Source organism: Apteryx mantelli, chromosome 23 (assembly GCF_036417845.1).
Source record: "Apteryx mantelli isolate bAptMan1 chromosome 23, bAptMan1.hap1, whole genome shotgun sequence".
NCBI classification, from domain to species: Eukaryota; Metazoa; Chordata; class Aves; order Apterygiformes; family Apterygidae; genus Apteryx; species Apteryx mantelli.
The window spans coordinates 11,254,362-11,280,846 of NC_090000.1; the positions used below are offsets into that span (position 1 = coordinate 11,254,362).

At 52.6% G+C, this 26,485-nt stretch overlaps 1 protein-coding gene across 1 annotated transcript; it reads left to right on the plus strand.

Annotated features, from left to right (window-relative positions):
• The first annotated feature begins 25 nt into the window (after positions 1 to 25).
• On the plus strand, positions 26 to 25,551 carry LOC136994013 (uncharacterized). Its single transcript, XM_067310049.1, has 6 exons — positions 26 to 52; positions 1,114 to 1,350; positions 8,989 to 10,314; positions 23,779 to 23,871; positions 24,193 to 24,385; positions 24,782 to 25,551. Exons 1-6 carry the CDS (start codon positions 26 to 28, stop codon positions 25,549 to 25,551), a joined length of 2,646 nt encoding a protein of 881 aa, XP_067166150.1.
• The last annotated feature ends 934 nt before the right edge of the window (positions 25,552 to 26,485 follow it).

Genomic DNA, 26,485 nt, shown 5'->3' on the forward strand with positions numbered 1-26,485 from the left:
TGCAAGGAAATGCTTTGTGGAGTCGATGTCCTCAGAATCTAGTCGTGGCCAGGTGGGATGCACTTGGCCTGCTCTGTTTCACACATACCCAATATAGGCATTTTAATCTGATCTAAAGCCACACACTTCCCTAAGAAAGAAAGTTGAAGAACTGGCGTTTCTGGGACATGAATCACCCTGTTTTCAGAGAAACAATTAAAAACTCCAGGGGAGAAATATTCAATCAGAGACAGGTCCAGCTTATCCATGTGAGAGACTCACCCAGATGGGTCAACGGGAGGGCCTCCCAGGATGGCATTGCACACTGCAGATGGGGTTTACTGCCTCTGGGCATGTAGGACTTATTCTGGGATGCTGGGAAGAACATTTTGGGATTATGCAAGACTTACTATGGGGTGTTTAGAGAAGAAGGAAAGGCGGGAAAAGGGAAGGGTTAAGGTGGTTTGGGGAGATAGATGCATGAGAAAATCGAGGAAAAATGGGATAAAAGGAACTGATGACATGTAAACAGGTTGCTGGTCAGTACACACGTCGGGCCATTTTCCAGGGTGAGGGGGCTCTTTATTCTGTGTGCACGTGTGTGTAAGAAGGTCCCAGTGACAGCCATGGGGGACTGGGAGTCATAGGGCTGATGTGCCTGGGATGCCAGCAGCTGGAGAGACTGGAGTGTGTGCATATTGTGTGGGTGTGTATGTCAGTGCGTGTAAGCACCACTGACCATCAAGCCAGACTAGCCAGTGAGTAGGGTAGGAGGCGTGGGTCAACACAGCACGGCACAAGCAATCCAGGAGGCTTCTGGAGCGCATTGAGGATAACTTCCTGACATAGGTGAAAACAAATCAACGTGAAGGATTCTAGCCCTGTGGCCCTTCTTCCAGGTGGTAGTGTTTAGGATTGCTGTTGCTTCTTGCTTCTAGTGGTCTCCCTATATTTTTAGCAGAAGACTCTTTCAGGCAAAATGCAGTAGTATCTGGAACAGGGATAAAAGCCCAGAACATGTCCTCTTCCTTTACTTTCATTTGCTTACAATGAAAGCACCTGGGTGAAGTGCAGTTCCTGGTCATCTTGCATGCGCATCTACTTTTGGTGTGCCTTTGATGTGCCCCTTCCCAGAGCTGCTCCTGCAGCTGGCTTCCTGGACGGAACACAGACACAATAAGGTGCGTTAAAGGTCTTCTCCACCTGCTGCTCTACCTCACCATCATCACTGTTTTCTACAGCACCCCTAGCATTGTCTACATGGTGCCCAGAGCTCCCAGTCTGAGACATCTCAACAAAGTGGTCTCCTTTTTCCACACCATCCTCACACCCCTGGTCAGTGCTCTCATCTACAGGCTGCGGAACAGGGAGGTCAGGGAGGCCCTGAGGAAAGTGCTCAGGAAAGCCCTGCCCTGCACCCAGAGCTCACAGTATGTCAGGGCTCTGAGTTCATAATTATGCCCTAACGGCCCTGATCAGCCCCACACCCTCTGTCCATGGGCCCAGGAAACCCATCTCAGCTCAGCCCTGGACTTAAGTCCATCTCTGAGCTATGTTGTAGTAGTGCTGGTCTTCAGTGCAGCCCCAGCCACGTCTGTGCTTGGCCATGGACCCCACTGATCTGGACCCAGACTCATGCTGACTTCCTGGCTTCACCCCAGAATTGTCTCATCACTATGGACCTGTCTTGTAATCTGTGTCTGACCCTGCTTACCATCACTGGACCCGATCCTGACCCTGACCTTTGGTTTGACATCCTGGCTTGTCCTTGGACCTGCCTCATCACCACAAATGTGGCTAGTGATCTGGACTCTCGGTTGACCCCAGCTTCCACCCATGTCTGCCCTGATCCCTCGTTCAGGCGCTGTGGGACGGGTCCTGGCTGGCGAGGCCCCTGCCCTGCTGGCCATGATACCCAGCTGGGGTCCTGGCACACCATCCCTTAGGGGGCAGCTGGCCCTCGCTGCTCCATGGCACAGTAGATTTTGACCTGACAGACAAAATTGGTTTTGCTTTTGTTTTGAACTGGCACAGAGGACCTGGACAGGCATATGCCGTACACCTGACATGCCTTGTAGATGTGTGGAATACTGAATTTCTTGAATGGGAAGAGTCAGTGGGGAAACATGTCCTAATACAGAAGAGACATCACTGCCTTACTTCTTTTTTTCCTAAGTAAACAAAACGATGGTCCTGCCTTTGGGGGCTATAAAAATGTCATAGATTTCTTTGGATGGGAACAGAAGAAAGGAATTTCAGGTGAAAAGTGAGCTTGTTCCGTAGGCTGTTATGACCACATTTTTCTGACTGTGGGTTCCTGGGATTGGAGCCCTCTCCCTCAGGTTTGCACATGTCCAAGGTACATTTCTGCATCTTGGCCCATTACCCTGGCTCCTCTGCTTTCCTGTGATTATATCCAGGCGAGCAGAGTGGCCCAAACCTATGCAGGTGCCTCCTGGGGTTGCAGGTGCCTCGGGGTATGCCAGGCATGCATGTATGCTGGGCACACGAAACGGGGACCTTGGGAAGAGGTCAGCTGGGGACTGAGAGAAGAGAGGAAATAGAGGCCATAGGGAAACATGAAGGCATCTGAGAAGGCCTTCATTGCCCATGTGTGGCTAAGAGCACTTACTTACTCCTGCAGGCAGGGACTTCAGTGCCAGCATGTCGGCAATTCAGCCTGCTGAGGCCAATGCCAGCACAGCCCGCAGGCAGTGTGCCTGCAGAGCCCCTCATGGCCTCCAAGCCTTTCCAGGGAGCCTGGGGATGAAAGCAAGTGGGGAAGCCTGGCTCAGCCTGCTGCTATAGGCAAGAGGAGCTGTCCCTGAAGCCCTTCTCCAGGGCTGCCTGGAGCCCTCCTCTCACCTGGCTCTGGCTACCTGGGGTGGCCACTGGAGGAAACATAGCTGTCTCCAGTGGGGACATTTGTCCACGTGAGTTCATCAGCAGAGGCTCCCTTTCCATCCCCTGGCCAGCAGAGTAAGCCAAGCCAGAGCCATATTTCGTCTGGCCTCTCCTCATGACCACTTTGGTAGCCGTTTGCTGGACCCACTCCAATTTGTCCTTGTCTTTCTGGTACTGGCAAGCCCTCAAAAGAATACAGGACTCCACATGTGGTCTCATACCTTCCAAACGGAAGGGTAATAACCCCTTCCTTTGGCCTGCTGGCTGCATTCCTAGGAACACAGCCCCGCAGGCTGTTGCCTTTTGCCACTGATGCACAGGGCTGACTCCTCATCAGCTTCTTCACCAAGATGCCCAGGTCCTCTTCTGCAAAGCTGCTCTCTTACCACTTGGCCCCAGCCAGACTTTTGCAAGGGGCTATTGGGCTCAGTGCACCCCGGGTGCAGGACACTGCACTTGCCTTGGCTGAATTTCAGGAGGCTTCTGTCAGCCCAAATGCTGCAGCATGTTGAGGTCCCTCTGAAGAGCAAGCCAGCCCTCCAGGCTATTGAGTGCTCCCTGCAATTTGGAGTCATCCACAAATGTGCTAACACTGTGCTCTGTTCTATTGTCCCAATGTTCACAAAAATATTACACAGCATTTGTATGGCTATCTGGAAGGTAAGAACATGTGGTCTGTAAGGATAGGTGGTGAATGGCTACTGACGTCAAAGGCAAAGACAAGAGACTGCAAAAGTAAAAAAAAAAAAAAAAACCCCACAAACACAACAAGCAAACACTAATGCAACTCAAACACTAATGAGCAGTGTATAACAGAGACAGTGAGAGAGAGCAGGGCTCTTGGATCACTGCTGAATGGGCACTGCAGGCACCTCCCCGGTGTAACCTTGGAGAAGGTCAAGGAGGACTCTGTGACAAAATTATTCCTGGTTTCTTGGGAAAAGGCAAAACTCTTGTAAAATATTGGAAAGGGTTTTGGAAACTGTGTAGAATGTCTCTTGGGATGTAGTAAGGAGTCTGTGGGAATGTGACAGTTTATTCTGTGATGTTCAGGGGAAGGGCCAAAGGCAGGAAGAGGAGGGATCCCGGTGAATCAGAGAGGAAGAAGCTTGGGAAAATGGAGCGGAAGGGTGATGAAAGGGAGCAGTCCTGGGCCAACAAGCTGCTGGTGGGTATGCCTGTGTGGCTGAGCCCTGCACTCAATTACTGTCCTGCCTAAGAGGGGTGTAAGGTGGGATCCTGCCACACAGAGCCTTGAACAAGCCAAAATCTGCTCTCTGGATGTCCAGGGCTGTAGTGGTGCTCTTTGCCTTTCTCCTTGCTCTCCAGGTTTGGATCTCCACCATCCCACAGCCACTGCAGCCAAGACTCTCTCAACCTTCACATCCCTAGTCCATTTTTCCTGGTTTGCCTGGGAATAACAAGTCAGGCAGAGCATCTCCCCTAGGAGTGTCAGGGCTCTGGATGCACTAATAGGCTTCAATTGCCCTGACCAGCCCCACAGGGGACTTGCCCTCACGCACCCTCTGCCCCTTGCTCCAAGGCCTCCACTTAAGCTCTGGCTGGGGTCCTCAGCCTTGTCCAGGGCTATGTTGTAGGTGTACCTGTCTCCAGTCCTGTCTTTGTCTTTGTTTTATGCTGCTCTGGATGGGCTCCTCTGGATGCACCCTGGACCTGGTTGGTCCCCTCACCACCCCGGAGGCTCTTGATGGAGCCTGTCACCAGTACCCTGTTCTGTTTGCCCAGTTCAGGTGCAGTGGGACTGCACCTGTCTCTGAGGGCAGTGGCTTCCTGGCAGGAGTGCAGAGCACTTCCAGCTGAGAAAATGGGAGTCTTTACTTTTGCCTGAGTTGAATTGCTCGTTGGACACCACAACCTGTGCAGACCATATCTAGGGGTGGATGGAGAGGAACGCTGTTGCCTAATCAGAGGGTGTGGAAATCGCTTTTGATATCAAAGGTACCCCATGCAGCCTCTAGCTGCCACTCCAGAAGAGTGATTTTTTTTCCTATGCCATATCTTGCAGGGCTGAGAAGATGCCTTGGACACATCCCGTCCTTGTGAATGGCCCTAGACATTTGGCAAATGAAACTCCTCATGCCACATCAAAAAAACCTCTTGCAGACCCCTGATGTGATGGGTGTGAAACTTCAGCTTAACTTGACCCACTGACATGTTTTGAGAACAGGGAATTTTTTTCAAGAGTCATGTTCTCTCTGTCTATACATAAATTATCCACTTCTCCAACTGACCTGTGGCTCCCTGGACAATTGGTGCCAAGTGGGTCACATCTGTAGGGCTTTGGGAATGTCTTTGCTGGACCGTTTGGCCCTCTCCACTCCACACACCCTTCATGCCAGGTCTTCTCTGGCCTATTCCTCGCCAGCAAGCAAGCGGGCCTGCGATGATTAGCTGAGACGTGACAGCTGCCCTGAGCACAGGGATGCTCAGGGGAGATTAATCCCACCCATCATGTGGCTGCACCCTAAAAGTCTGCCATCAAGAAGGGAGCAAGGAGAACAAGATTTCCCCTCTTCTTTCTCTAGATTAGCTACATTAGCTTGGCAGGGACCACAAGAAGGGCCTTATTGCTAGCAATCAAACTTAGCAACTAAGAAATCTGACTCCTGCTGCTCACTACCTGTGCCCACGAATGAACAAAAGAGAACAGATAATTTTATCAGTTTGGCAACTCTGGTGGGGCACTGAGGGCTTCCAGTCCGGTGAGTACTGGAACTGCATTTGACACAGCTGGCACAGGGTGAGTTCACCTGACAGTCTTTGTGGTGGCAACGCTCACTACAGAGGTAGTAAAACCAGGCCAGCACGAGTTGTGGGGGGGTTGGTAGCAAAGGTAAAATGGGGTTCACTGCTAGCATAAATTCTGCAAAACTGGAAGATACCTCAGGTCTCAGTAAGGGTAGAACAACTACCCTCTGTCAGGAGGAATGGCCACTACAGACTCGAGAAGGGGACGCCCTCTGAACTATGGTCTCTGGAGGGTTCATTTGACTGCTTGGAGGGCTGGAAACCTCAGCAAATGAACTACTGGTATATTTGGGATAACTGGGCGTTTAAATATCCAGGGAGGTTTGGAGATTCAAGTAAGGTAAGCTGTATGCTTGTGCAACAAATGCTGGGAGACTCAAGGAACGGCCTTGCCCCTCCTCCTCCTTCCTCTGCTTCAGCACCTGAATCCACTTCTGCTCAAACTTCTAACCTATACCCATTGCTTCCCTCAGGAAACTAATCTGTCACTTTGCAAGCTCCTATGGTTGGAGCTGTGATGCCTAACCCAGCTGCGGGGGCAGCAGTGGCACTGGGCCAGCAGCCCCCTCCAGTCGTCTGGCATGTCCATCTTTATCGGCTGTGGGCTCTGGGAGATCTAGTTCAATGGGGACAGCAAATGCCCCGGGTGTGGCGAGAGCCGGAGAAGGCAGCTCGACTGTTTTCTACAATAGTAGAGGGACATTGCCCTTGTTGGGGGGGATGTTCAAGTATTGTTACAACAGATATTTCAGCCAGGGGATAGAGAACGGATACTGGAAAAGGACAGGGAGTTATCAGATCAAATGGAAACCGACAACCTTGGCCACAAGTAAATCTGAACTGGGATTATAATAATAAAAATGATTGGGCAGCATGCGAAATGGCATGCCAAAATCCAGCTTTAAAAACAAGAGCTGCAGAGCAAATAGGCATTAACTGGGAAAGCATCTGGGAAGAAAGGCAAAAGTCTGAGGGACACCCAAGCAATTCTGTTTGCGCAGCAGTTTGCGCAGCAGTTTGCGCAGCAGTTTGTGCAGAAGGGCGCGCGAAGGGACGTGCGAAGGGACCTTCATTTCTGTTCCCTGTGGTGTACACTTCCTCAAGTATGGTCGTGACACGCCGCACAGCGCGTTCCCCAGCGGCTGTTGGAGTTGCTGTGTCAGAGGCTTGGACCCAGACTGGCCCTCTGACAGTAGATGCAGCTCTACAGGTCTCAGGCTGCAGGGAGTGCTTGGGGCCTCTCCGGGAGGCCTGGGCTGGCAGTCAGCTCTCCTGCAGGAGGTGTGCTGCTGTTGACGAGTTGTGTCGTCAGGTAAGGGAGTTACGGGAGGAGGTCAGTAGGCTGCGCAGCATCCGAGAAGCAGAGCAAGAGATAGACAGGGTATTCTCGGAGACTGTACAGCTCCAGGAGTCCCAACCCCCTGCAGCAGTGGAGTTGCCAGAGGGCTCTGTGCCGTGTGAAACGGTACAACATAACATCATAGAAGAAGGCTGGAAACTGGTCACTGCTCGTGGGAGGAGAAAGGCTCCTACTCCTCCTGAAGACCTGAAGCTGAAGAACAGGTTTAGTGCCCTCCAGGATGAGGAGGAGATGGGCATGGCTGCCAGGGAAGTAACCGGGACAACAGACCCTGTGCCCTACCGGAACACCCGGAAAAAGCGGCGGGTGATTGTTGTGGGGGACTCCCTGCTACAGGGGACGGAGGCATCTATCTGCCGACCTGACCTCTTGTCTAGAGAGGTTTGTGGCCTGCCGGGGGCTCGTGTGAGAGATGTCATGCAAAGACTGCCAAGGCTCGTCCATTCTTCGGACTGTTACCCACTGCTGCTCTTCCATGTGGGCGCCAATGACACCAAGGGCAAACTGCAGACCATCAAGCAGGATTTCAGAGCTCTGGGGATGGTGGTAAAGGGTCTGGGAGCCCAGGTCATCTTCTCCTCAATCCTGCCAGTGAGGGGGATGGATGAGAGGAGGAGGAGACGGACTTTCCAGGTTAACGACTGGCTGCGCCACTGGTGTTGGCAACAGGGTTTTGGTTTCTACGACCATGGGACCCTGTTTGAAGATCGACAACTGATGGCGAGAGATGGGATCCACCTCACGAGGCGGGGCATGCGGGTCTTTGCCAACAGGTTGGCCAACCTGGTAAGGAGGGCTTTAAACTAGGAAAGATGGGGGAAGGGGAGAGTTATAGTGACAGGGTAGTTGGCAAAAGACTGCTCAAGTCAGGATGCCTCCAGCAGGTGAATGCAGCCAGGGAAGTGCGCATGGGATGTGGCTATGGAGGATCCTCTTGTATCCCTCCTGGGAAACCTGCATGCTCGATCACCTCCCTGAAATGCCTGTACACCAATGCACGCAGCTTGGGGAACAAACAGGAAGAACTAGAGATGTGTGTGCGGTCGCAGGGCCATGATCTCATTGCCATTACAGAGACATGGTGGGATAGCTCGCATGACTGGAGTGCTGTCATGGATGGCTACGTACTTTTTAGGAAAGACAGGCCAGGAAAGCGAGGTGGTGGAGTTGCTCTTTATGTGAGAGAGCAACTGGAATGTATTGAGCTGTGCCTAGGGGTGGATGAAGAGCGAGTCGAGAGCTTATGGGTAAGGATCAAAGGGCAGGCTAATAGAGGTGACACTGTTGTGGGTGTTTACTACAGGCCACCTGATCAGGAAGAGGAAGTCGATGAGGCCTTCTACAGACAGCTGGAAGTAGCCTCACAATCCCAGGCCCTGGTTCTCATGGGGGACTTCAACCACCCCGATATCTGCTGGAAAGACAACACAGCTAGGCACAAACAGTCCTGGAGATTCCTGCAGAGCATTGGTGACAACTTCTTGACCCAGGTGGTGGAGGAGCCAACAAGGAGAGGTGTGCTGCTGGACCTCGTACTAACAAACAAAGAAGGACTGGTGGAAGATGTGAAGGTTGGGGGCTGCCTTGGCTGCAGTGACCATGAGATGGTGGAGTTCAGGATCCTGCAAGGAGGCAGCAGGGCACCAAGTAGGATCGCAACCCTGGACTTCAGGAGAGCAAACTTTGGCCTCTTCAGGGACCTACTTGGAGGAATCCCATGGGTGAGGGCCCTGGAAGGAAGGAGTGTTCAAGAGAGTTGGTTAATATTCAAACATCACTTCCTCCAGGCTCAAGAGCGGTGCATCCCTATGAGTAGGAAGTCAAGCAAAGGAGGTAGGAGACCTGCATGGATGAGCAAGGAGCTCCTGGCAAAACTCAACCAGAAGAAGGAAGTATACAGAAAGTGGAAAGGGAGACAGGCCACTTGGGAGGAATATAGGAATGTTGTCAGAGTATGCAGGGATGCGACGAGGAAGGCTAAGGCCCTTTTGGAATTAAATCTGGCGAGAGATGTCAAGGACAACAAGAAGGGCTTCTTCAAATACATCAGCAGCAAGAAGAAGACTAGGGAAAATGTGGGCCCTTTGCTGAATGGGGTGGGTGCCCTGGTGACGAAGGATGCAGAGAAGGCAGAGTTACTGAATGCCTTCTTTGCTTCAGTCTTTACTGGTCAGGCCAGCCCTCAGGAACCCCAGACCCTGAAGGCAAGAGAGAAAGTCTGGAGAAAGGAAGACTTTCCCTTGGTGGAGGAGGAGTGGGTTAGAGATCATTTAAGCAAACTTGACACCCACAAATCCATGGGCCCTGATGGGATGCACCCACGAGTGCTGAGGGAGCTGGCGGACATTATTGCTAAGCCACTCTCCATCATCTTTGAAAGGTCATGGAGAACAGGAGAGGTGCCCGAGGACTGGAAGAAAGCCAATGTCACCCCAGTCTTCAAAAAGGGCAAGAAGGAGGACCCAGGGAACTACAGGCCAGTCAGCCTCACCTCCATCCCTGGAAAGGTGATGGAGCAGCTCATCCTGGAAGCCATCTCCACGCATGTGGAGGAAAAGAAGGTGATCAGGAGTAGTCAGCATGGCTTCACCAAGGGGAAATCATGCCTAACCAATCTGATAGCCTTCTATGCTGGAATGACTGGCTGGGTAGATGAGGGGAGAGCAGTGGATGTTGTCTACCTAGACTTCAGCAAGGCTTTTGACACTCTCTCCCATAGCATCCTCATAGACAAGCTCAGGAAGTGTGGGTTAGATGAGTGGACAGTGAGGTGGATTGAGACCTGGCTGAATGGCAGAGCTCAGAGAGTTGTGATCAGTGGCACAGAGTCTAGTTGGAGGCCTGTAGCTAGCGGTGTCCCCCAGGGTTCAGTACTGGGTCCAGTCTTGTTCAACTTCTTCATCAATGACCTGGATGAAGGCACAGAGTGCACACTCAGCAAGTTTGCTGATGATACAAAACTGGGAGGAGTGGCCGATACACCAGAGGGCTGTGCTGCCATTCAAAGAGACTTGGACAGGCTGGAGAGGTGGGCAGAGAGGAACCTCATGAAATTCAACAAAGGGAAGTGCAGGGTCCTGCACCTGGGGAGGAATAACCCCATGCACCAGTACAGGCTGGGGGTTGACCTGCTGGAAAGCAGCTCTGCGGAGAAGGACCTGGGAGTGCTGGTGGACACCAAGTTAAGTATGAGGCAGCAATGTGCCCTTGTGGCCAAGAAGGCCAATGGTATCCTGGGCTGCATCAGGAAGAGTGTTGCCAGCAGGTCGAGGGAAGTGATTCTCCCCCTCTACTCAGCCCTGGTGAGGCCACATCTGGAGTACTGCGTCCAGTTCTGGGCTCCCCAGTACAAGAGGGATGTGGCACTACTGGAGCAAGTCCAGCGAAGGGCCACAAAGATGATTAGGGGACTGGAGCATCTCTCGTATGAGGAAAGGCTGAGAGAGCTGGGCCTGTTTAGCTTGGAGAAGAGAAGGCTGAGAGGAGATCTTATCAATGTGTACAAGTATCTGAAGGGAGGGTGTCGAGAGGATGGGGCCAGACTCTTTCCAGTGGTGCCGAGCGACAGGACGCGAGGCAATGGGCACAAACTGAAACACAGACACTTCCATCTTAACATGAGGAAAAACTTTTTCACTGTGAGGGTGACAGAGCACTGGAACAGGTTGCCCCGAGAGGTGGTGGAGTCTCCTTCTCTGGAGATATTCAAAACGCGCCTGGATGCAATCCTGTGCAATGTGCTCTAGGTGACCCTGCTTGAGCAGGGGGGTTGGACTAGATGATCTCCAGAGGTCCCTTCCAACCTCAGTGATTCTGTGATTCTGTGATTCTTGGAATCACTTGTGGCAAGGCCTATTACACTATGCAGGGATATCTGTGGAAAATTTTAATGAAAGGCTGGCAGTGAGCATATCTGCCCAGCAAGCGGCACCCGATATCCATGAGTATTTTAGAAAACATGCTCCAGGATGGCAGGCAGAGAATTTACAAAGATACTATCATTATCAACTTACATATATGACGGAAAGTCAGAAAGAGAAAGGAAGGAGATGGAAAGACAAAAGCGGAAGTGAGTGTGTTGGCAGCAGCGTTGGGAGGAATTCCAAAGGTGAAAGGAAGGGGAATGAATGCGAGAGGTCAAGGTCAAAAGGGAAGAGGGACCAGAGGAGCAGGAATGGTGGGGGACAGCTGGACCCAAATTGCTGTGCATATTGTATGAAAAGGGGGCATTGGAAAGGAGATAGTCCCATTCGGCCCCAGAGGAGGGGAGATTCGGAAACCCTCCCATTTGGAGATCACAGGATTATAAAGGTGCAGAAGAGATGGAGGAATTTCTGCAGCATGATCCCCAGCAATGGCAGAAGGAAGGGGAACCTGAATCACTAGCAGCATGCAAATTAGTGGTAGGAGACAGAGCTGGGACCCTAATAAGAATTAATGGCCACCACCTTGAGTTTTTAGTAGCTACCAGGGCAACTTACTCCATGTTAACAGCCTATTCAGGAGAATTAAGTCCAGAAGAAACACAAGTACAAGGCACTGAAGAGCACCTTAAAATTCTGAGGACTACTGTCCCTTTATTAGTAGCAATTGGTACCCGTTGTTTATATCATCTATTTGCTGTAATGGAAAGCAGCCCAGTCAAACCATTTGGGAAGAGATATACTGGAAAAATTGCAGGCGAGAATTGTATTTGACGGTGCAAGTATAATAGTAGAACTGCCAGAAATAATAGGCCAGATGATGGCAGTGGTGGAAGCACAGTTAATCCCGAGGGAGCTAAAAGATATTCCTGAACATGTTTGGGCAAAGTCTGGAAACGAAGCAGGGCTGCTGAATGCATCAGTGCCTCTGAAAATTTCGGTAAAACAGTGTGAGTGGCTTGCCATAAAACAGTACCCCCTTTCCCAGGAGGCTGAACAGGGAATTGAGCTTGTGATTGCTGATTTGATGAAGAATGGAACTGTAGTTCAATGTACTTCCCCCTGTAATACCCCTGTATTGCCTGTCAAGAAATCAAAACTGGACCCAAATGGGAAACTGGTATACCGCTTTGTACAAGATTTGCGAGCAATTAATAAAATAGTGGATCTACCACACCCTGTGGTCCATCATCCGATCCAAGTCCTTACAGAAATTCCCGCAGATGCAAGCTGTTTTACTGTTTTGGATCTAACGGCAGCTTTCTGTAGTACACCAGAACATAAAGACTCTCAGTTCCTTTTTGCCTTTACTTGGGAAGGGATAGCAGGATGCATGGAGCAAACTACCACCAGGATATGCAGATTCCCCCTCATTGTTTCCAAGAATATTGAAAAGAGATTTACAAACGATTGCGCTGTGAAAAAGAGCACTAAACTGATACAATATGTAGATGACTTGTTGATTGCAAGTACTGATTGTAATATTTGGTTGCAAGATACTAAAACACTGTTGTGTGCCCTGGCAGAAAAGGGACATAAAGTCTCTCTTGCCAAAATGCACTTGTGCCAGTAGCAAGTTAATTATTTGGGAATGATAATTTGGTCAGGAGAGAGATTGATATCATTGGAGCGAATACAAGCAATCCAAGAAGTACCAGTCCCTCAGGGGAAAAGGCAGGTTAGGGCCTTTTCAGGTGCGATAGGATTTAATAGGTATTGGATACCTGGGTTTAGTGAAAAAGCAAAGGTATTAAAACAGTTAACTGAGGATGGTGAACCAGATTTAGATGTGCGGATTCTGGAGGCAGAAAAAGCATTTAAAGAGTTAAGGCAGGCAGTTATGGAAGCTCCCTCTCTAACTTTACTGGACTATGGAAAGCCCTTTGTGTTATATTTGCATGAATGAAAGGGAATCGCAAGCGGTGTTCTAGGTCAGAAAACTGCCCAGCACTGGCGTGCAATAGTTTATTATTCAGCACAGCTGGCTCTGGTAATTCAAGGAATGATTGCATGGGTAGGACTGTAGCGGCAACAGTAATCTCTGATCTCCAGTCTTTACACGCTGTAGAAATTCTGTCCTATGAAAACATCAGGAGGCTTGTGAGATTTTTCTCTAAGATTTGAACGATCTCTCTGTTCTTTGTTTCCTGGAGGTGGAAAGTGAGCAGGCGCTGGGCTGTGCCTGGCTGTTGAGAGGAAGTGCCTGTTGCAAGGCCTTGGAGGACTAGGAGGGAATGGAAGGGATGGAGAGTTGGCCTTTGTGTGTTTTGTGGCCCTTGGGGGTGCCCTGGCTGCTGCCATGTGTGGTGCTGTGCTTTGTGTATCCCTGATGCACACTGAGTGTTGGCTAGCAACCCTCTGTGAGGGGAGGAGTGGTGGGTGCGGTGTGCCACAGTGCAGGGGTGCCCTGTGGTGGGGCTGGGTGGTGGCCCCAGTGTTTTGCTGCTCGGCATAGAAGGAGGCGGCTGGAGAGAGCAGTACTGTGCATGGGGAGTGTTGCCAGGATGGGGAGCTGGGGAGTGCTGGGATGTGAGGAGGTGACTTTGCTTGCAGGACTCAGGCTGCTGTGGCGGTGTGAGCCAGGGATGCTTGGCACCTGCTGCCTTTTCTGTGCTGTGGTTCAGGCCTTGAGTTTCCGAAGAACTTGCCAGGATCTGCAGCCAGGGTGCTGCCTAAAGGCCAGGGCATATTTCTCGTTGCTCTGAGATGTGAACCAAACCTGCTTTTTGCCTCCATCCTTCCCAGGATCTCCAGCCACATCTGCCATTCCGACTGTGAAATACATATAAATACGCAGCTTGGTGTATTTGCAGTAGAAGAGATCATCTTCCAGAAAGGCTTCCTTTTGGAGATTCTTGAATTTTAGCACTTGTGAGATCTGTCCAACCACAAGTTTTGTTAGGCTAGGGGCATAGTAGTTGCCTCTCTCTCCAATTAGCAAGGGCTAACTGGGGATACTACCCATACACATAATTGATGGAGACACTCATTTCTTCTGATGTGGCAGGACCCTAGAAACGCTTGGCTAATAATGCAGTAGTATCCCCCAATTAGCCCTTTAATGAGCTATCCAGTTAACCCCCCTCCAGTCGGGTGAAAGATAGCAGGGGTGGGGGAGTGTCTTGAGCTCTGTCTGCCAAAAGGCTCGCTTCTTTGGGGCTCTCTCCTGCAACCTGCAACCTGCAACCTGCAGCCTGCACACTGCACACTGCCCTGGACTCTGCAACAAGAAATCCAGGGGCTGACATCCAGGAGGAGGCTGCAGAGAGCAGTTTAGATAACGTGGGTCTTTTTTCACCCACACAATTGACAAGGAAATGGATTTGCCATGACGGAGCGCTCAGGAGTACTCTTTCGAGCAGCAGTGCCACAGTCATTCCCTTTCAAAATGGGCAAATAAGGAGAACTTCCAAAGACAAAGTATTTCCTCAGAAAATAATTGGCCTCTTACAACCACTGCTACCAGATGCGCATACTACAGTGAGTGATGTTTCAAGGGCTCAGAGCTTATTGTTTGTGCTGAAAATGGCACAAATCACAACATTGCTTTTGGACCCTGAAAACTGTAGCCTGATGCTCAAGCACTTTCCGGCAAGTCAGCAGGAACTCCTTCACGGGTCATAGCTGAGAATCAGCTTGCCAAGCTGAAGTTGTTTTATGCAAATAACTTGCAAGCCCCCTCAGAATTATGTTCCTCACCTTTCCACATGCTCCTCTCTCCTCTATGGAAGTCATTTCTGATGTGACAGTTCAGGTGTCCAACCCAGCTGAGCACATTTTGCAACATGGCCCTGAGTTGGTTGAGGCCTGCAGTTTTTGAAGCTCTTGGCATGCTCTCCAGCCAGGATGCTGACTAAATCCCAGTGTTTCTCCTTGCTCTGAGACCCATGCCTCACATGCTCTCAACGTCCTTTCTTCTCATTTGTTTTCCCTGGTTTCAGCTTTCATCTGCAGCAGAGTTTGCAGAGGGAGAGGGAGGGGGATGTGGGAATTGCTCGTTCCAGGATAGACCTTAGCTTGCTTGAAGCTCTTTGGAAGAGTGAAACCCTTCAGACGAGGTGCTCGTTTGAGATGTGTATGCTCTTGGGAGATTAACCTAAAGGGCGGATCTCTTCCTGTGCAATATGTCATTGGAGAAGCAGTCTCTTTCAAGAGGGGACAACAGAATAAGCAGCCCGCCGAAGGCTCGTGGCTGATGAGGTCATTGGGATGTCACGTCTGTCTGAGAAGCTCATAGGCCAGTAGCAGGCCCATGGCTGTAAAGGGGGACTATGACTATTTCTGTCTGAATAACCTGATAGGCCAGCAGGAGGCACGTGGGCTTAGAATTCAATTGTGAGGTCACTTGTATGAGCAGCAGGAATGGCAGCAGCAAGCTTAAGGTTTGCATCCTTACTTGTGAGGTCACTTCTGTCTCAGCCTGATAGACCAGCAGCAGGCACATGGCTTGGATGCTGATTGTGAGGTTACTTATATCTGATCAGCTACTAGGACACTGCAAGGCTGAAGGCTGGGAACATTATTATGGGGTGTCTAAGAAGGTCTTGGAGCAGTAGGCGGCACATGGCTCAGTGAGGTCACTTCTGCCTCTGCAGGCAATGGGCCAGTTACCAGGCATATGGCTGGGAAATGACTTTAAGGTCACTTCTAGCTCATCAGTTGATAGGCCAGCATTTGGCAGATGGCTGGGGTTATTGGTTGTGAGGTAATTTTTGTCCGAGCGCCTGAAAAGACCACAGAAACACGTGGCTTGGATGTTGATTGTGCAGTAACATGTGCCTGGCTCCCTGATTACGCAGCAGCAGGCACATAGCTCAGTCTTGTCCATCAGAGAAGCTGCAAGTCCATCAGCAGGCACAAGGGCTTGGTAGATGGCTGTAAGGTCACTTGTAGCTGAGCAGCTGATCAGGCAGCCCTTGGCTAATGCTTTGGGTAATTGTTTGTGAGGTCACTTCTGCCTGAGGACCTGACAGGCGAGCAGCAGGCCTATGGCTTGGATGGTGATTGTGAGGTCATTTATGACTGAGTAGCTGATAGGCCAGTAACAGTTCCATGGCTTTGTTGAGGACTGCGAGATCACTTCCACCTCAGCGTCCGAGAGGCCAGCAGCAATTCCATGTCTGGGATGTGTGTTTGTGAGGTTAATTCCTTGAGAGTCCCTCACAGGCCAGTAGCTGGTGTGTGGCCTGGCAATGTCCTCATGAGGTTACTTCTTCCTGATGACCTGCTTGGATAAGAGCGGGTAAATGGCTTGGATGTTCATGGTGAGATCACTTCTGCCTGTGTGCCTGACAGGCTACCAACAGGCACAAGGCTAGGTTGTTGATTCTGTGGTCACTCCTGTCTCTGCAGGTGATAGGCCAGCAGCAGGCACATGGCTTGGATAGTGTTTGTGAGGGCATGTGTGTCGGAGTAAATGACAGGCAAGCATCTCGCTCACAGCAGGAGGATGTGCTTCTGAGGTCCCTTCTGCCTGAGGATCTGATTAGATAGCAGGCACAGAGCCTGCCGACACAAAGCCTGCAGGCACAGAGCCCTTGCCCTGCTGTCAGAGCATTGACCTGTTCTTCAGGTGCAAGTCTTCGGGAGGAGTAGGAGCCTTTCTCCTCCCACAAGCAGTGACCAGTTGCCAGCCTTCTTCTACGATGTTATGACGTACTGTTTCACACGGCCCAGAGCCCTCTGGCGGACCATTGGCCGCCTTTGCCTCAGCCCAAGAAACCACTGGCCGCCTTTGCCGCAAGGACACATTGCTGGCTTGTGTTTCTCCATGTTGTCTTCCAGGACCCCCAGGTCCTTGTCTGCAAAGTTGCTTTCCAGCCAGTCGTCACCCAGCATGTCCTGGTTGTCGTCGAAAAACTCTACTTGTCGTAATTTAGTTTCTAGAGAGCCTTTATTCTCTCTCTCTCACACACACACGGGCAGCTGCAGAGGCAGCGAACAGATGCAGCAGTTTGCGCAGCAGTTCGCGCAGAAGGGCGCATGAAGGAACCTTCGTTTCTGTTCCCTGTGGCGTACGTTTCCTCAAGTATGGTTGTGACATGCCGCACAGCGCGTTCCCCAGTGGCTGTTGGAGTTGCTGTGTCAGAGGCTGGGACCCAGACAGACCCTCTGACAGTAGATGCAGCTCTACAGGTCTTGGGCTGCAGGGAGTGCTTGGGGCCTCTCCGGGAGGCCTGGGCTGGCAGTCAGCTCTCCTGCAGGAGGTGTGCTGCTGTTGATGAGTTGTGTCATCAGGTAAGGGAGTTACAGGAGGAAGTCAGTAGGCTGTGCAGCATCCGAGAAGCAGAGCAAGAGATAGACAGGGTATTCTCGGAGGCTGTGCAGCTTCGGGAGTCCCAAACCCCCACAGCAGTGGAGTTGCCAGAGGGCTCTGTGCCGTGTGAAACGGTACATCATAACATGGTAGAAGAAGGCTGGAAACTGGTCACTGCTTGTGGGAGGAGAAAGGCTCCTACTCCTCCCGAAGACTTGCACCTGAAGAACAGGTGTAGTGCCCTCCAGGATGAGGAGGAGGAGATGGGCATAGCTTCAAGGGAAGTAATTGAGACAACAGACCCTGCACCCTGTGGGAACACCCGGAAGAAGTGGCGAGTGATTGTTGTGGGTGACTCCCTGCTGCAGGGGACGGAGGCACATATCTGCCGACCTGACCTCTTATCTAGAGAGGTTTGTTGCCTGCCAGGGGCTCGAATATGAGATGTCATGGAAAGACTGCCAAGGCTTGTCCACTCGTCACACTATTACCCCCTGCTGCTCTTCCATGCGGGCACTAATGATACCAAGGGCAAATTGGAAACCATCAGACAGGATTTCAGAGCTCTGGGGATGGTGGTAAAGGGTCTGGGAGCCCAGGTCATCTTCTCAATCCTGCCAGGGAGGGGAATGGATGAGAGGAGGAGAAGATGGATTTTTCCAGGTTAACGACTGGCTGCGCCGCTGGTGTTGGCAACAGGGTTTTGGTTTCTACAACCATGGGACCCTGTTGGAAGATCGACAACTGATGGGGAGAGATGGGAGCCACCTCACTAAGCGGGGCACGCGTGTCTTTCTTTGCCAACAGGTTGACCAACCTGGTAAGGAGGGCTCTAAACTAGGAAAGATGGGGGAAGGGGAGAGTTATAGTGACAGGGTAGTTGGCAAAATGTGCCTCAAGTCAGGATGCCTCCAGCAGGTGCATGCAGCCGGGGAAGTGTGCATGGGATGTGGCTATGGAGGATCCTCTTGTATCCCTCCTGGGAAACCTGCATGCTCCATCACCTCTCTCAAATGCCTGTACAACAATGCACGCAGCATGGGGAACAAACAGGAAGAACTAGAGATGTGTGTGCGGTCTCAGGGCCATGATCTCATTGCCATTACAGAGACATGGTGGGATAGCTGGCATGACTGGAGTGCTGTCATGCATGGCTATGTGCTTTTAAGGAAAGACAGGCCAGGAAAGCGAGGTGGTGGAGTTGCTCTTTATGTGAGAGAGCAACTGGACTGTATTGAGCTGTGCCTAAGGGGTGGATGAAGAGCGAGTTGAGAGCTTACGGGTAAGGATTAAAGGGCAGGCTAGCATGGGTGACACTGTTGTGGGTGTTTACAACAGGCCACCTGATGAGGAAGAGGAAGTCGATGAGGCCTTCTACAGACAGCTGGAAGTAGCCTCACGATCCCAGGCCCTGGTTCTCATGGGGGACTTCAACCACCCTGATATCTGCTGGAGAGACAACACAGCTAGGCACAAAAAGTCCCGGAGGTTCCTGCAGAGCAGTGATGATAACTTTTTGACACAGGTGGTGGAGGAGCCAAAAAGGAGAGGTGTGCTGGTGGACCTTGTTCTAACAAACAAGGAAGGGCTGGTTGGAGATGGGAAGGTCGAGGGCAGCCTTGGCTGCAGTGACCATGAGATGGTGGAGTTCAGAATCTTGTGAGGAGGAGACAGGGCACTGAGTAGGATCGCAATCCTGGACTTCAGGGAGCAAACTTTGGCGTCTTCAGGGAGCTACTTGGAGGAATCCCATGGGTTAGGGCCCTAGAAGGAAGGGGCGTTCAAGAGAGCTGGTTGATACTCAAGCATCACTTCCTCCAGGCTCAAGAGCGGTGCATCCCTATGAGAAGGAAGTCAAGCAAAGGAGGCAGGAGACCTGCATGGATGAGCAAGGAGCTCCTGGCAAAACTCAACCAGAAGAAGGAAGTATACAGAAAATGGAAAGGGGGACGGGCCACGTGGGAGGAATATAGGAACGTTGTCAGAGTATGCAGGGATGCGATGAGGAAGGCTAAGGTCCGTTTGGAATTAAATCTGGCGAGAGATGTCAAGGACAGCAAGAAGGGCTTCTTCAAATACATCAGTAGCAAAAGGAAGACTAGGGAAAATGTGGGCCCAGTGCTGAATGGGGTGGGTGCCCTGGTGACGAAGGACGCAGAGAAGGCAGAGTTACTGAATGCCTTCTTTGCTTCAGTCTTTACTGCTCAGGCCAGCCCTCAGGAACCCCAGACCCTGGAGGCAAGAGAGAAAGTCTGGAGAAAGGAAGACTTTCCCTTGGTGGAGGAGGATTGGGTTAGAGATCATTAAAGCAAACTTGATACCCACAAATCCATGGCCCCAATGGGATGCACCCACAAGTGCTGAGGGAGATGGCGGATGTCATTGCTAGGCCACTCTCCATCATCTTTGAAAGGTCATGGAGAGCAGGAGAGGTGCCTGAAGACTGGAAGAAAGCCAATGTCACTGCAGTCTTCAAAAAGGGCAAGAAGGAGGGCCCAGGAAACTACAGACCAGTCAGCCTCACCTCCATCCCTGGAAAGGTGATGCAGCAGCTCATGCAGGATGTCATCTCTAAGCATGTGGAGGAAAAGAAGGTGATCAGGAGTAGTCAGCATGGCTTCATCAAGGGCAAATATTACTCAACGAACCTGTAAGGCTCCTCTGATGGGATGACCATCTAGGCAGATGAGGGGAGAGCAGTGGATGTTGTCTCCCTTGACTTCAGCAAGGCTTTTGACACTGTCTCCCATAACATCCTCATAGGGAAGCTCAGGAAGTATGGGCTAGATGAGTGGACAGTGAATTGGTGGATTGAGAACTGGCTGAAAGTCGGAGCTCAGAGGGTTGTGCTCACTGGCGCAGAGTCTAGTTGGAGGCCTGTAACTAATGGTGTCCCCCAGGAGTCAATACTGGGTCCAGTATTGTTCAGCTTATTCATCAGTGACCTGGATGAAGGCACAGAGTGCACCCTCAGCAAGTTTGCTGATGATACAAACCTGGGAGGAGGGGCCAATATACCAGAGAGCTGTGCTGCCATTCAGAGGGAGCTGGACAGGCGGGAGAGGTGGGCAGAGGGGAACCTCGTGAAGTTCAACAAAGGCAAGTGCAGGGTCCTGCACCTAGGGAGGAATAACCCCATGCACCAGCACAGGCCAGGGGCTGACCTGCTGGAAAGCAGCTCTGTGGAGAAGCACCTGGGAGTGCTGGTGGACAACAAGTTAACCATGAGCCAGCACTATGCACTTGTGGCCAAGAAGGCCAATGGTATCCTGGGGTGCGTTAGGAAGAGTGTTGGCAGCAGGTCAAGGGAGGTGATCCTTCACTCTACTCAGCCCTGGTGAGGCCACACCTGGAGTACTGTGTCCACTTCTGGGCTCCCGACTACAAGGAGACATGGCACTACTGGAGTCAGTCCAGCGTAGGGCTGCAAAGATGATTAGGGGACTGGAGCATCTCTCGTATGAGGAAAGGCTGAGAGAGGTGGGCCTGTTTAGCCTGGAGAAGACAAGACTGAGACGGAATCTTATCAATATGTGTAAGTATCTGAAGGGAGGGTGTAGAGAGGATTTGGCCAGACTCTTTTCAGTGGTGCCCAGCGACAGGATGTGATGCAATGGGCACAAACTGAAACACAGACAGTTCCATCTGAATATGAGGAAAAACTTCTTCACTGTGAGGGTGACAGAGCACTGGCACAGGTTGCCCAGAGAGGTTGTGGAGTCTCCTTCTCTGGAGATATTCAAAACCCGCCTGGACGCGATTCTGTGCAATGTGCTGTAGGTGACCCTGCTTGAGCAGGGGGGTTGGACTTAGATGATCTCCAGAGGTCCCTTCCAACCTCAACCATTCTGTGATTCTGTGATTCTGTAATTCTTAATGTTGGACTCAGTCTCTCTTTCCTCTTTAGAGAAGAACAGGGAACAACCTGGGCTCTTCTCTTCTGCACCCTCCATGTCCTGGTGCCTTTCCCAGGAGGCCTGCATTTGCCTGGCAAGCACACTGGTGTGTGCTCCCACACTGCCCATTCTCATACAGTAGCCGAATGGCAGCATTTTTACTCTCCTATGGCTGTACCTTGTGATTTGTGCCTTCATGGACAAACTCCCAGACAGATGTGACCCTCTTCCCCCACTCCCTCCCCCAGCACAGACTCGTATGCTGGCACAATTGCTCGTCCAGCTACAGCCATCTTGTGCTGTGAATAAAGTCTGGGAAGCTTTTTCCCACAGGGTTTCTCTGCATCAGGTCAATCTCAAGAGAAGGACTAGTGCAGGCAATGCTAGTGAAGCCAGGCAGAGTCGGAGAGAAACCCATCCAACTGTTCTCAGAGTTACAGATCTGCCAGGATGGGAAGGGGGTGCTGGAGTTCTCCATTGCAGCCCCTGCTGCAAATGTAGCCATCCAGATCAGGTTTCCCAGGGTCTGGCAAGTGACTGTCTCCAAGGCTGGATACCCCCATGACTCTGGGCCCCTGGCCCAGTGTTGGACCACCCTCAGGTTACAGAGATTTTTTCCTTTCTCTGGTGCATGGGAATTTCCCCAGCTGCAGTTTGAGCTGTTGCCCCTCGTCCTGTCCCCAGGCACCCCTGGGAAGGGTCTAGCTCCATCCTCCCCCCACCCTCCCCTTAGGCAGCTGCAGGCAGCAGCAAGATCCCCCTGCACCTTCTCTTCTTCTGGCTGAACATAGTCTGTGCCCTTGGCCTTGCCTCATACATCCTGTGCTCCAGCTCCCAACCAGCTCAGGGGCCTCCACTGGGCTTGTGCCAATGCATCCAGCTCTGTCTGGGGCTGGGGAGCTCAAACTGGACCTCGTGCCCAGACATGGTCTCTCCTGTGCCAAGCCAAGGGGAGGAATACCTTCCCTCACCCTGCCACCTGCACTCTGTTAACACAACTGGAGTGTGGGGCTGGCCTTGCTGCCCAGGCATGCTGCTGACTCCAGCTCCCCCCATGGGGGACTGCCAGGACATGGTCATGGGGTCCCCATGGCAACCACGAGGGCTTTGTGATGGGAGTGACATCATGCCCTGAAGGCCACTGTGATGGTTGGGGTCGCCATGGTGACCGTGTTCTTGTCCTGGCCAGGACCGCTGAGTTGCCACTTTGAGGAGAGCGGCTGAGGCAGGAGGGAGAAGCTCCCCTAAGTGCCAGAATGGCAGGTCTCCTGCAGAGGATCCTGGGGATGGCCACGGAGCAGGAGGCAAATGGCCACTCTGGATGGAGGGAGCGGCTGGCAGTGGGGATGGATGGGAGTTCTATTTCCTGGCCTCTGGGGCAGAGCTGGGGCATGCAGATGCTCCAAGACCCCCATGGACATGGTGAGCTCAGCACTGAGAAGCAGAGGGCAGCTCTGAGCTGAGCTCAGCCCAGCCATGACCGGCCATGCGCTTGCCTTAGAAACAGAGCCAGGATTCCTGCCCTTCAGGGGCTGCAGGTGCAAACACAGCTGCCTGCATCCCACCCCTCTTTCTCCCCATAGCTGGGCCACAGGCAGATGCTTGCAGTGATGCAGCACAGCCAGGCCCGGGTTTCATCCCACTGGGATGGGCTGCCTTTTCTCCCCAGCCCAAGGAGTTCACGGGCCTCTGGGAAGAGGAGACAAAAGGTACATGGCTGAACAGAGACAGTGGCAAAGCTTCCTCCAGCCTCCTCAAACCTGCCGATAACCAGACAGGCGGGGCCTGCAGAGACCAGGATGTCCCCTGCACCCTTGCAGGCTGCCTGCCTGCTCTGCACAGAGAGTTCACACCTCAGATGTGTGACTCGCCTGAGAATCATTTGCCCCTTCCTCAAAGACACAAGGGCACCAGAGCATGCAACCCTCCAAGCCCAGGTTTGGTTTCCCATCCCTCAGCAGGCAATGAGGAGGCACAGCTCCCAGGGACTGGGAGCACCTGCAGCTCCCAGTGCCGTCAGGACAGTCCCGTGGCTCCTGGATCTCTGGCCTCTGGCTCGGCAATACGGAGACTGTTCCCCAGGCTCTGCTGCCAGCGTGAACTGGCCTTGAAGAGCACAGTATTCCCACAGCTGCTTCTTGCTTGGCTTCTCCAAGGTTCCCCAGGTGCTTCTCCACTTCCCCAAATCCTTCTGCTTCTTTGCAGTCCCTTTCCCCCAAAGAAGGACCCCAAAGACCACAGTCAGCCAGCCCCCTGCCTACCTCTGCTCCACCACTCTGCACCCAGCATCAGGGCCCAGTCCTGGCATCTCAAACACACTTGCATGCCCTTGGGATTGTCCTGTCAGCCCCATTCACCTCCTCCCCTGCCCCATGCAAACCAACAGGCAGCACCTCCAGGTTCCTGGGCAGAAATCTGCGCTTGGCCCATAGGGACCACAGCGAGGCCCAGCAGTGTGCCAGGGCATCCCTTGGAGCCTCCGAGAAAGCCTCCTGTGCCCATCGCTTGCCCTGTGATAATGAGCCCTCTCCCTGCCTGGCTGTTCAGAGCAGGACAGCAGTCACCTTCATGTGAGAGTGTGGCCATTGGGGCTGGCGTCAGGGGTACAGGACTTTTGCCAGGTGGGATGGATGGAGCGCAGGGAGGGAAGGATCAGGCTCACTTGGCCTTTCTTGTTTGCTTCTCTTGCAGAAGGACAGGGTGGAAGAAAGGAACAGGGAAATTGAGCGCATCATGACAGCGCTTTTGAAGCAGGTCATAGGGATCTTACACGCCCATTTCCCTGTGAGTACACAGAGATCTTGAGAGCGAGTGCACAAGCATCGGCATGCTCAACACCTGTCTTCAGCAGCTGTGAGGAGCCTGGAAGATTCCCCTCACAAAGTAAACACAGGGTCATCCTTACAGCCCCAATCCAGTGACCCACATGGAGGATGCACATGGGAGAAGCCACACCGGCCCCACACTTTTGCCCCACAGACACTTTTGCCCCCATTTTGTGGCAGGGAGGTGTGAATGCAGGACTCAGGCCGGATTTTCACATGGAGCACTCCAGAGCAGAGACATGTCCTTTCAGCCAAGCCTCTTATAAACGCACATCAACAGCAGATGTCAAATCAAACCCACATCTGGCTGGCAAGGAAAGCTTTTCCACGCTTCAGAAACCCTGCTCCTAGAGAAGGCGTGCCTCTAAAGGCCCTGAAACACCAAGGCCTCCCAGATGACCTCACCACTGACAATGCAGTGGCCACCCAGTTGGCAGAGGACGCTGTCCAAAACATTCTGGTGAGGGTGGAAGGTCTGGGAGCCTCCGTCTGCATTATAAAGAAGGCTCCTCCAGAGCTCAGGGAGAAACTGTCCTGCAGGGCTTTTTCAAGAGCATGGTCCCCTAAGCAATTGCAGGCAGAGCCTCTGAGGAAAAGAGGGTCAGTTGCTGCAGAGATTCCATCTTGTGGTTTGGAAGTGGAAGAACAAAAGCCCTCTCTTCTTGCTTCAACTTCCCTTCAACTAGCCAGGCGGGACATTTGTGCCCTGACCAGGGAAACTGAAGAGCGTGTCTGCTCCACGCCTGCAGTCAGGCCTCAGTCTTCCAGACAAGCACTGTGAAGGCCATGGATGTTGCAAGGACCTGTAAAGAGGAGAACTCTTCCCCTGATTAACCAGCACCTTTCCGGGCACTCCTGCTCCTCCCCAGGAGCCAAGAGGGTGCCTAAAGGGGAGAACCAAGGTGGGCCAGCATACAAGGAGCAGGGCAAATGCTGGGCAACCTGCCCAACAGTGCCAAGGCTGCCACAGGCACCACCTGGAGTTGATTTGTCTGAAGTTTTCAAGGAAGTATGCAATGAGCTAAGGAGCAGGTTGCTCCCAGCTTCCAGAGACACCTGTGCCCAGCAGGCTGAGGCACAGCCCTTGGACACAAGGGCACACAGCAATGACTCTCTGCTAAGTGACTTCTCAGCATCCCAAAGCAGAGACCGGCAGCCTCCTGAACAGCAAGTGTCCCCCACGGAGAAATTCATAAGCACCATCATGATGGAGCTTTCTCAAGGGCAAGGTGCTGCTCCTCACTGTGAGGAGCGCTTGGGTGCAGACAGTGATGCTCTTCCTCGGAGCATGGTGCAGTCGGTGTGTGCCCAGCTCCTGGCAGAGTTTGGGTCCCAGCTAACAGAGCAGCTGTGCTTACAAAGGGAGTGCAGAACTCTCTGTGAGGCTGCAGCCAGGCTGGTGTGGAGGGGGATCTCTGGGGCCTGGCTCCAGACCTGCACACCTGCAGAAGCATTGCCCCAGCTGCCCACTGCAGCAGACAGTGTGGTGGAGGAAATGCACCAGGACCCTGCAGAGCCCTACAGCCCCTCCAAGCCTTCCCTGCCCAACACCAGCAACCTCTCCCTCTCCTCCCTCCTCATCAAAATGCTTTCACAGAAACTTGTGTCCCTTTTTTCCCACCAGGGACTTCAATGCTGAGACTGCTCCCTTGGTGAGGGATATAACTGGAAAATTATTGCCAACAGTGGAAGGGAGGACAGCAGACGACAGTGAAATGGGCCAGCCCAAGTCCACAACATCTTCCCCCAGTGAGTCTGCAGGACTTTCTCAGGGCATCCTCCATGAACCAGGCATGGCAGGGAGGGCTGAGAGCTGGGCACCTGCCCCACACAGCCCTGCACTGCCTGCCGCAGCCCTGCAGGACACAGTCTGGCGGCTGCTGGTGGCAGCCTTGAGCCGTGCTAGGCTGCAAGCCCAGGACCTGGTGGGCGGCCGTCCCAGCCAGACATGGGTGAAGCTGCATCAGAGCTCAGCATGGCTGTGACGCAGGGGCTGTCTGCACACACAGTCAGCCTGGCTGCGTCAGCAAGCAGAGCCCAGGACCAGAGCACAGAGCCTGACAAAACCATGAACCTTGTGGCTGACACCACAAATAGGGATGTCTTGTCACAGAGCAGATCTCAGCAAGACCTTGGCAGGGATGAAATGCACCCCAAGAGACACGTGCCTGAGGCAGCAGCACTTCCTGAGGAGCTCTCCAGGTGGCAGCAAGCAGGGCCTGCTAGCGACTGCCCCACAGCAGTGATCAGCACCCCTGGGGGCCCCAGCACTACTGGTGGGGCCATTGCCCCAGCTGCCCCAGGCATGGGGGCCAGGCTGGGGCCCCGGGCAAGGAAGGGTTCACGACAGCCAGATTTGAACATCGTCAGAGAGTCAGGGGCTTCTAAGAGTCCCCTGCTCTGCTCGCTCCCCAGCACTTGCAGAGGAGCTGCCGGAGAGGCAGCCAGCGACCCCAGCAGTGTGCTTCTTGCCCCACCAGTGCCCCTGGGAGCCAGCCCAGGGTCTTCTCCCTTGGCTGGAGGCCCTTGGCACCAGGTGAGCCTGGGGCACGAATTCAGCACTGACAGCCAAA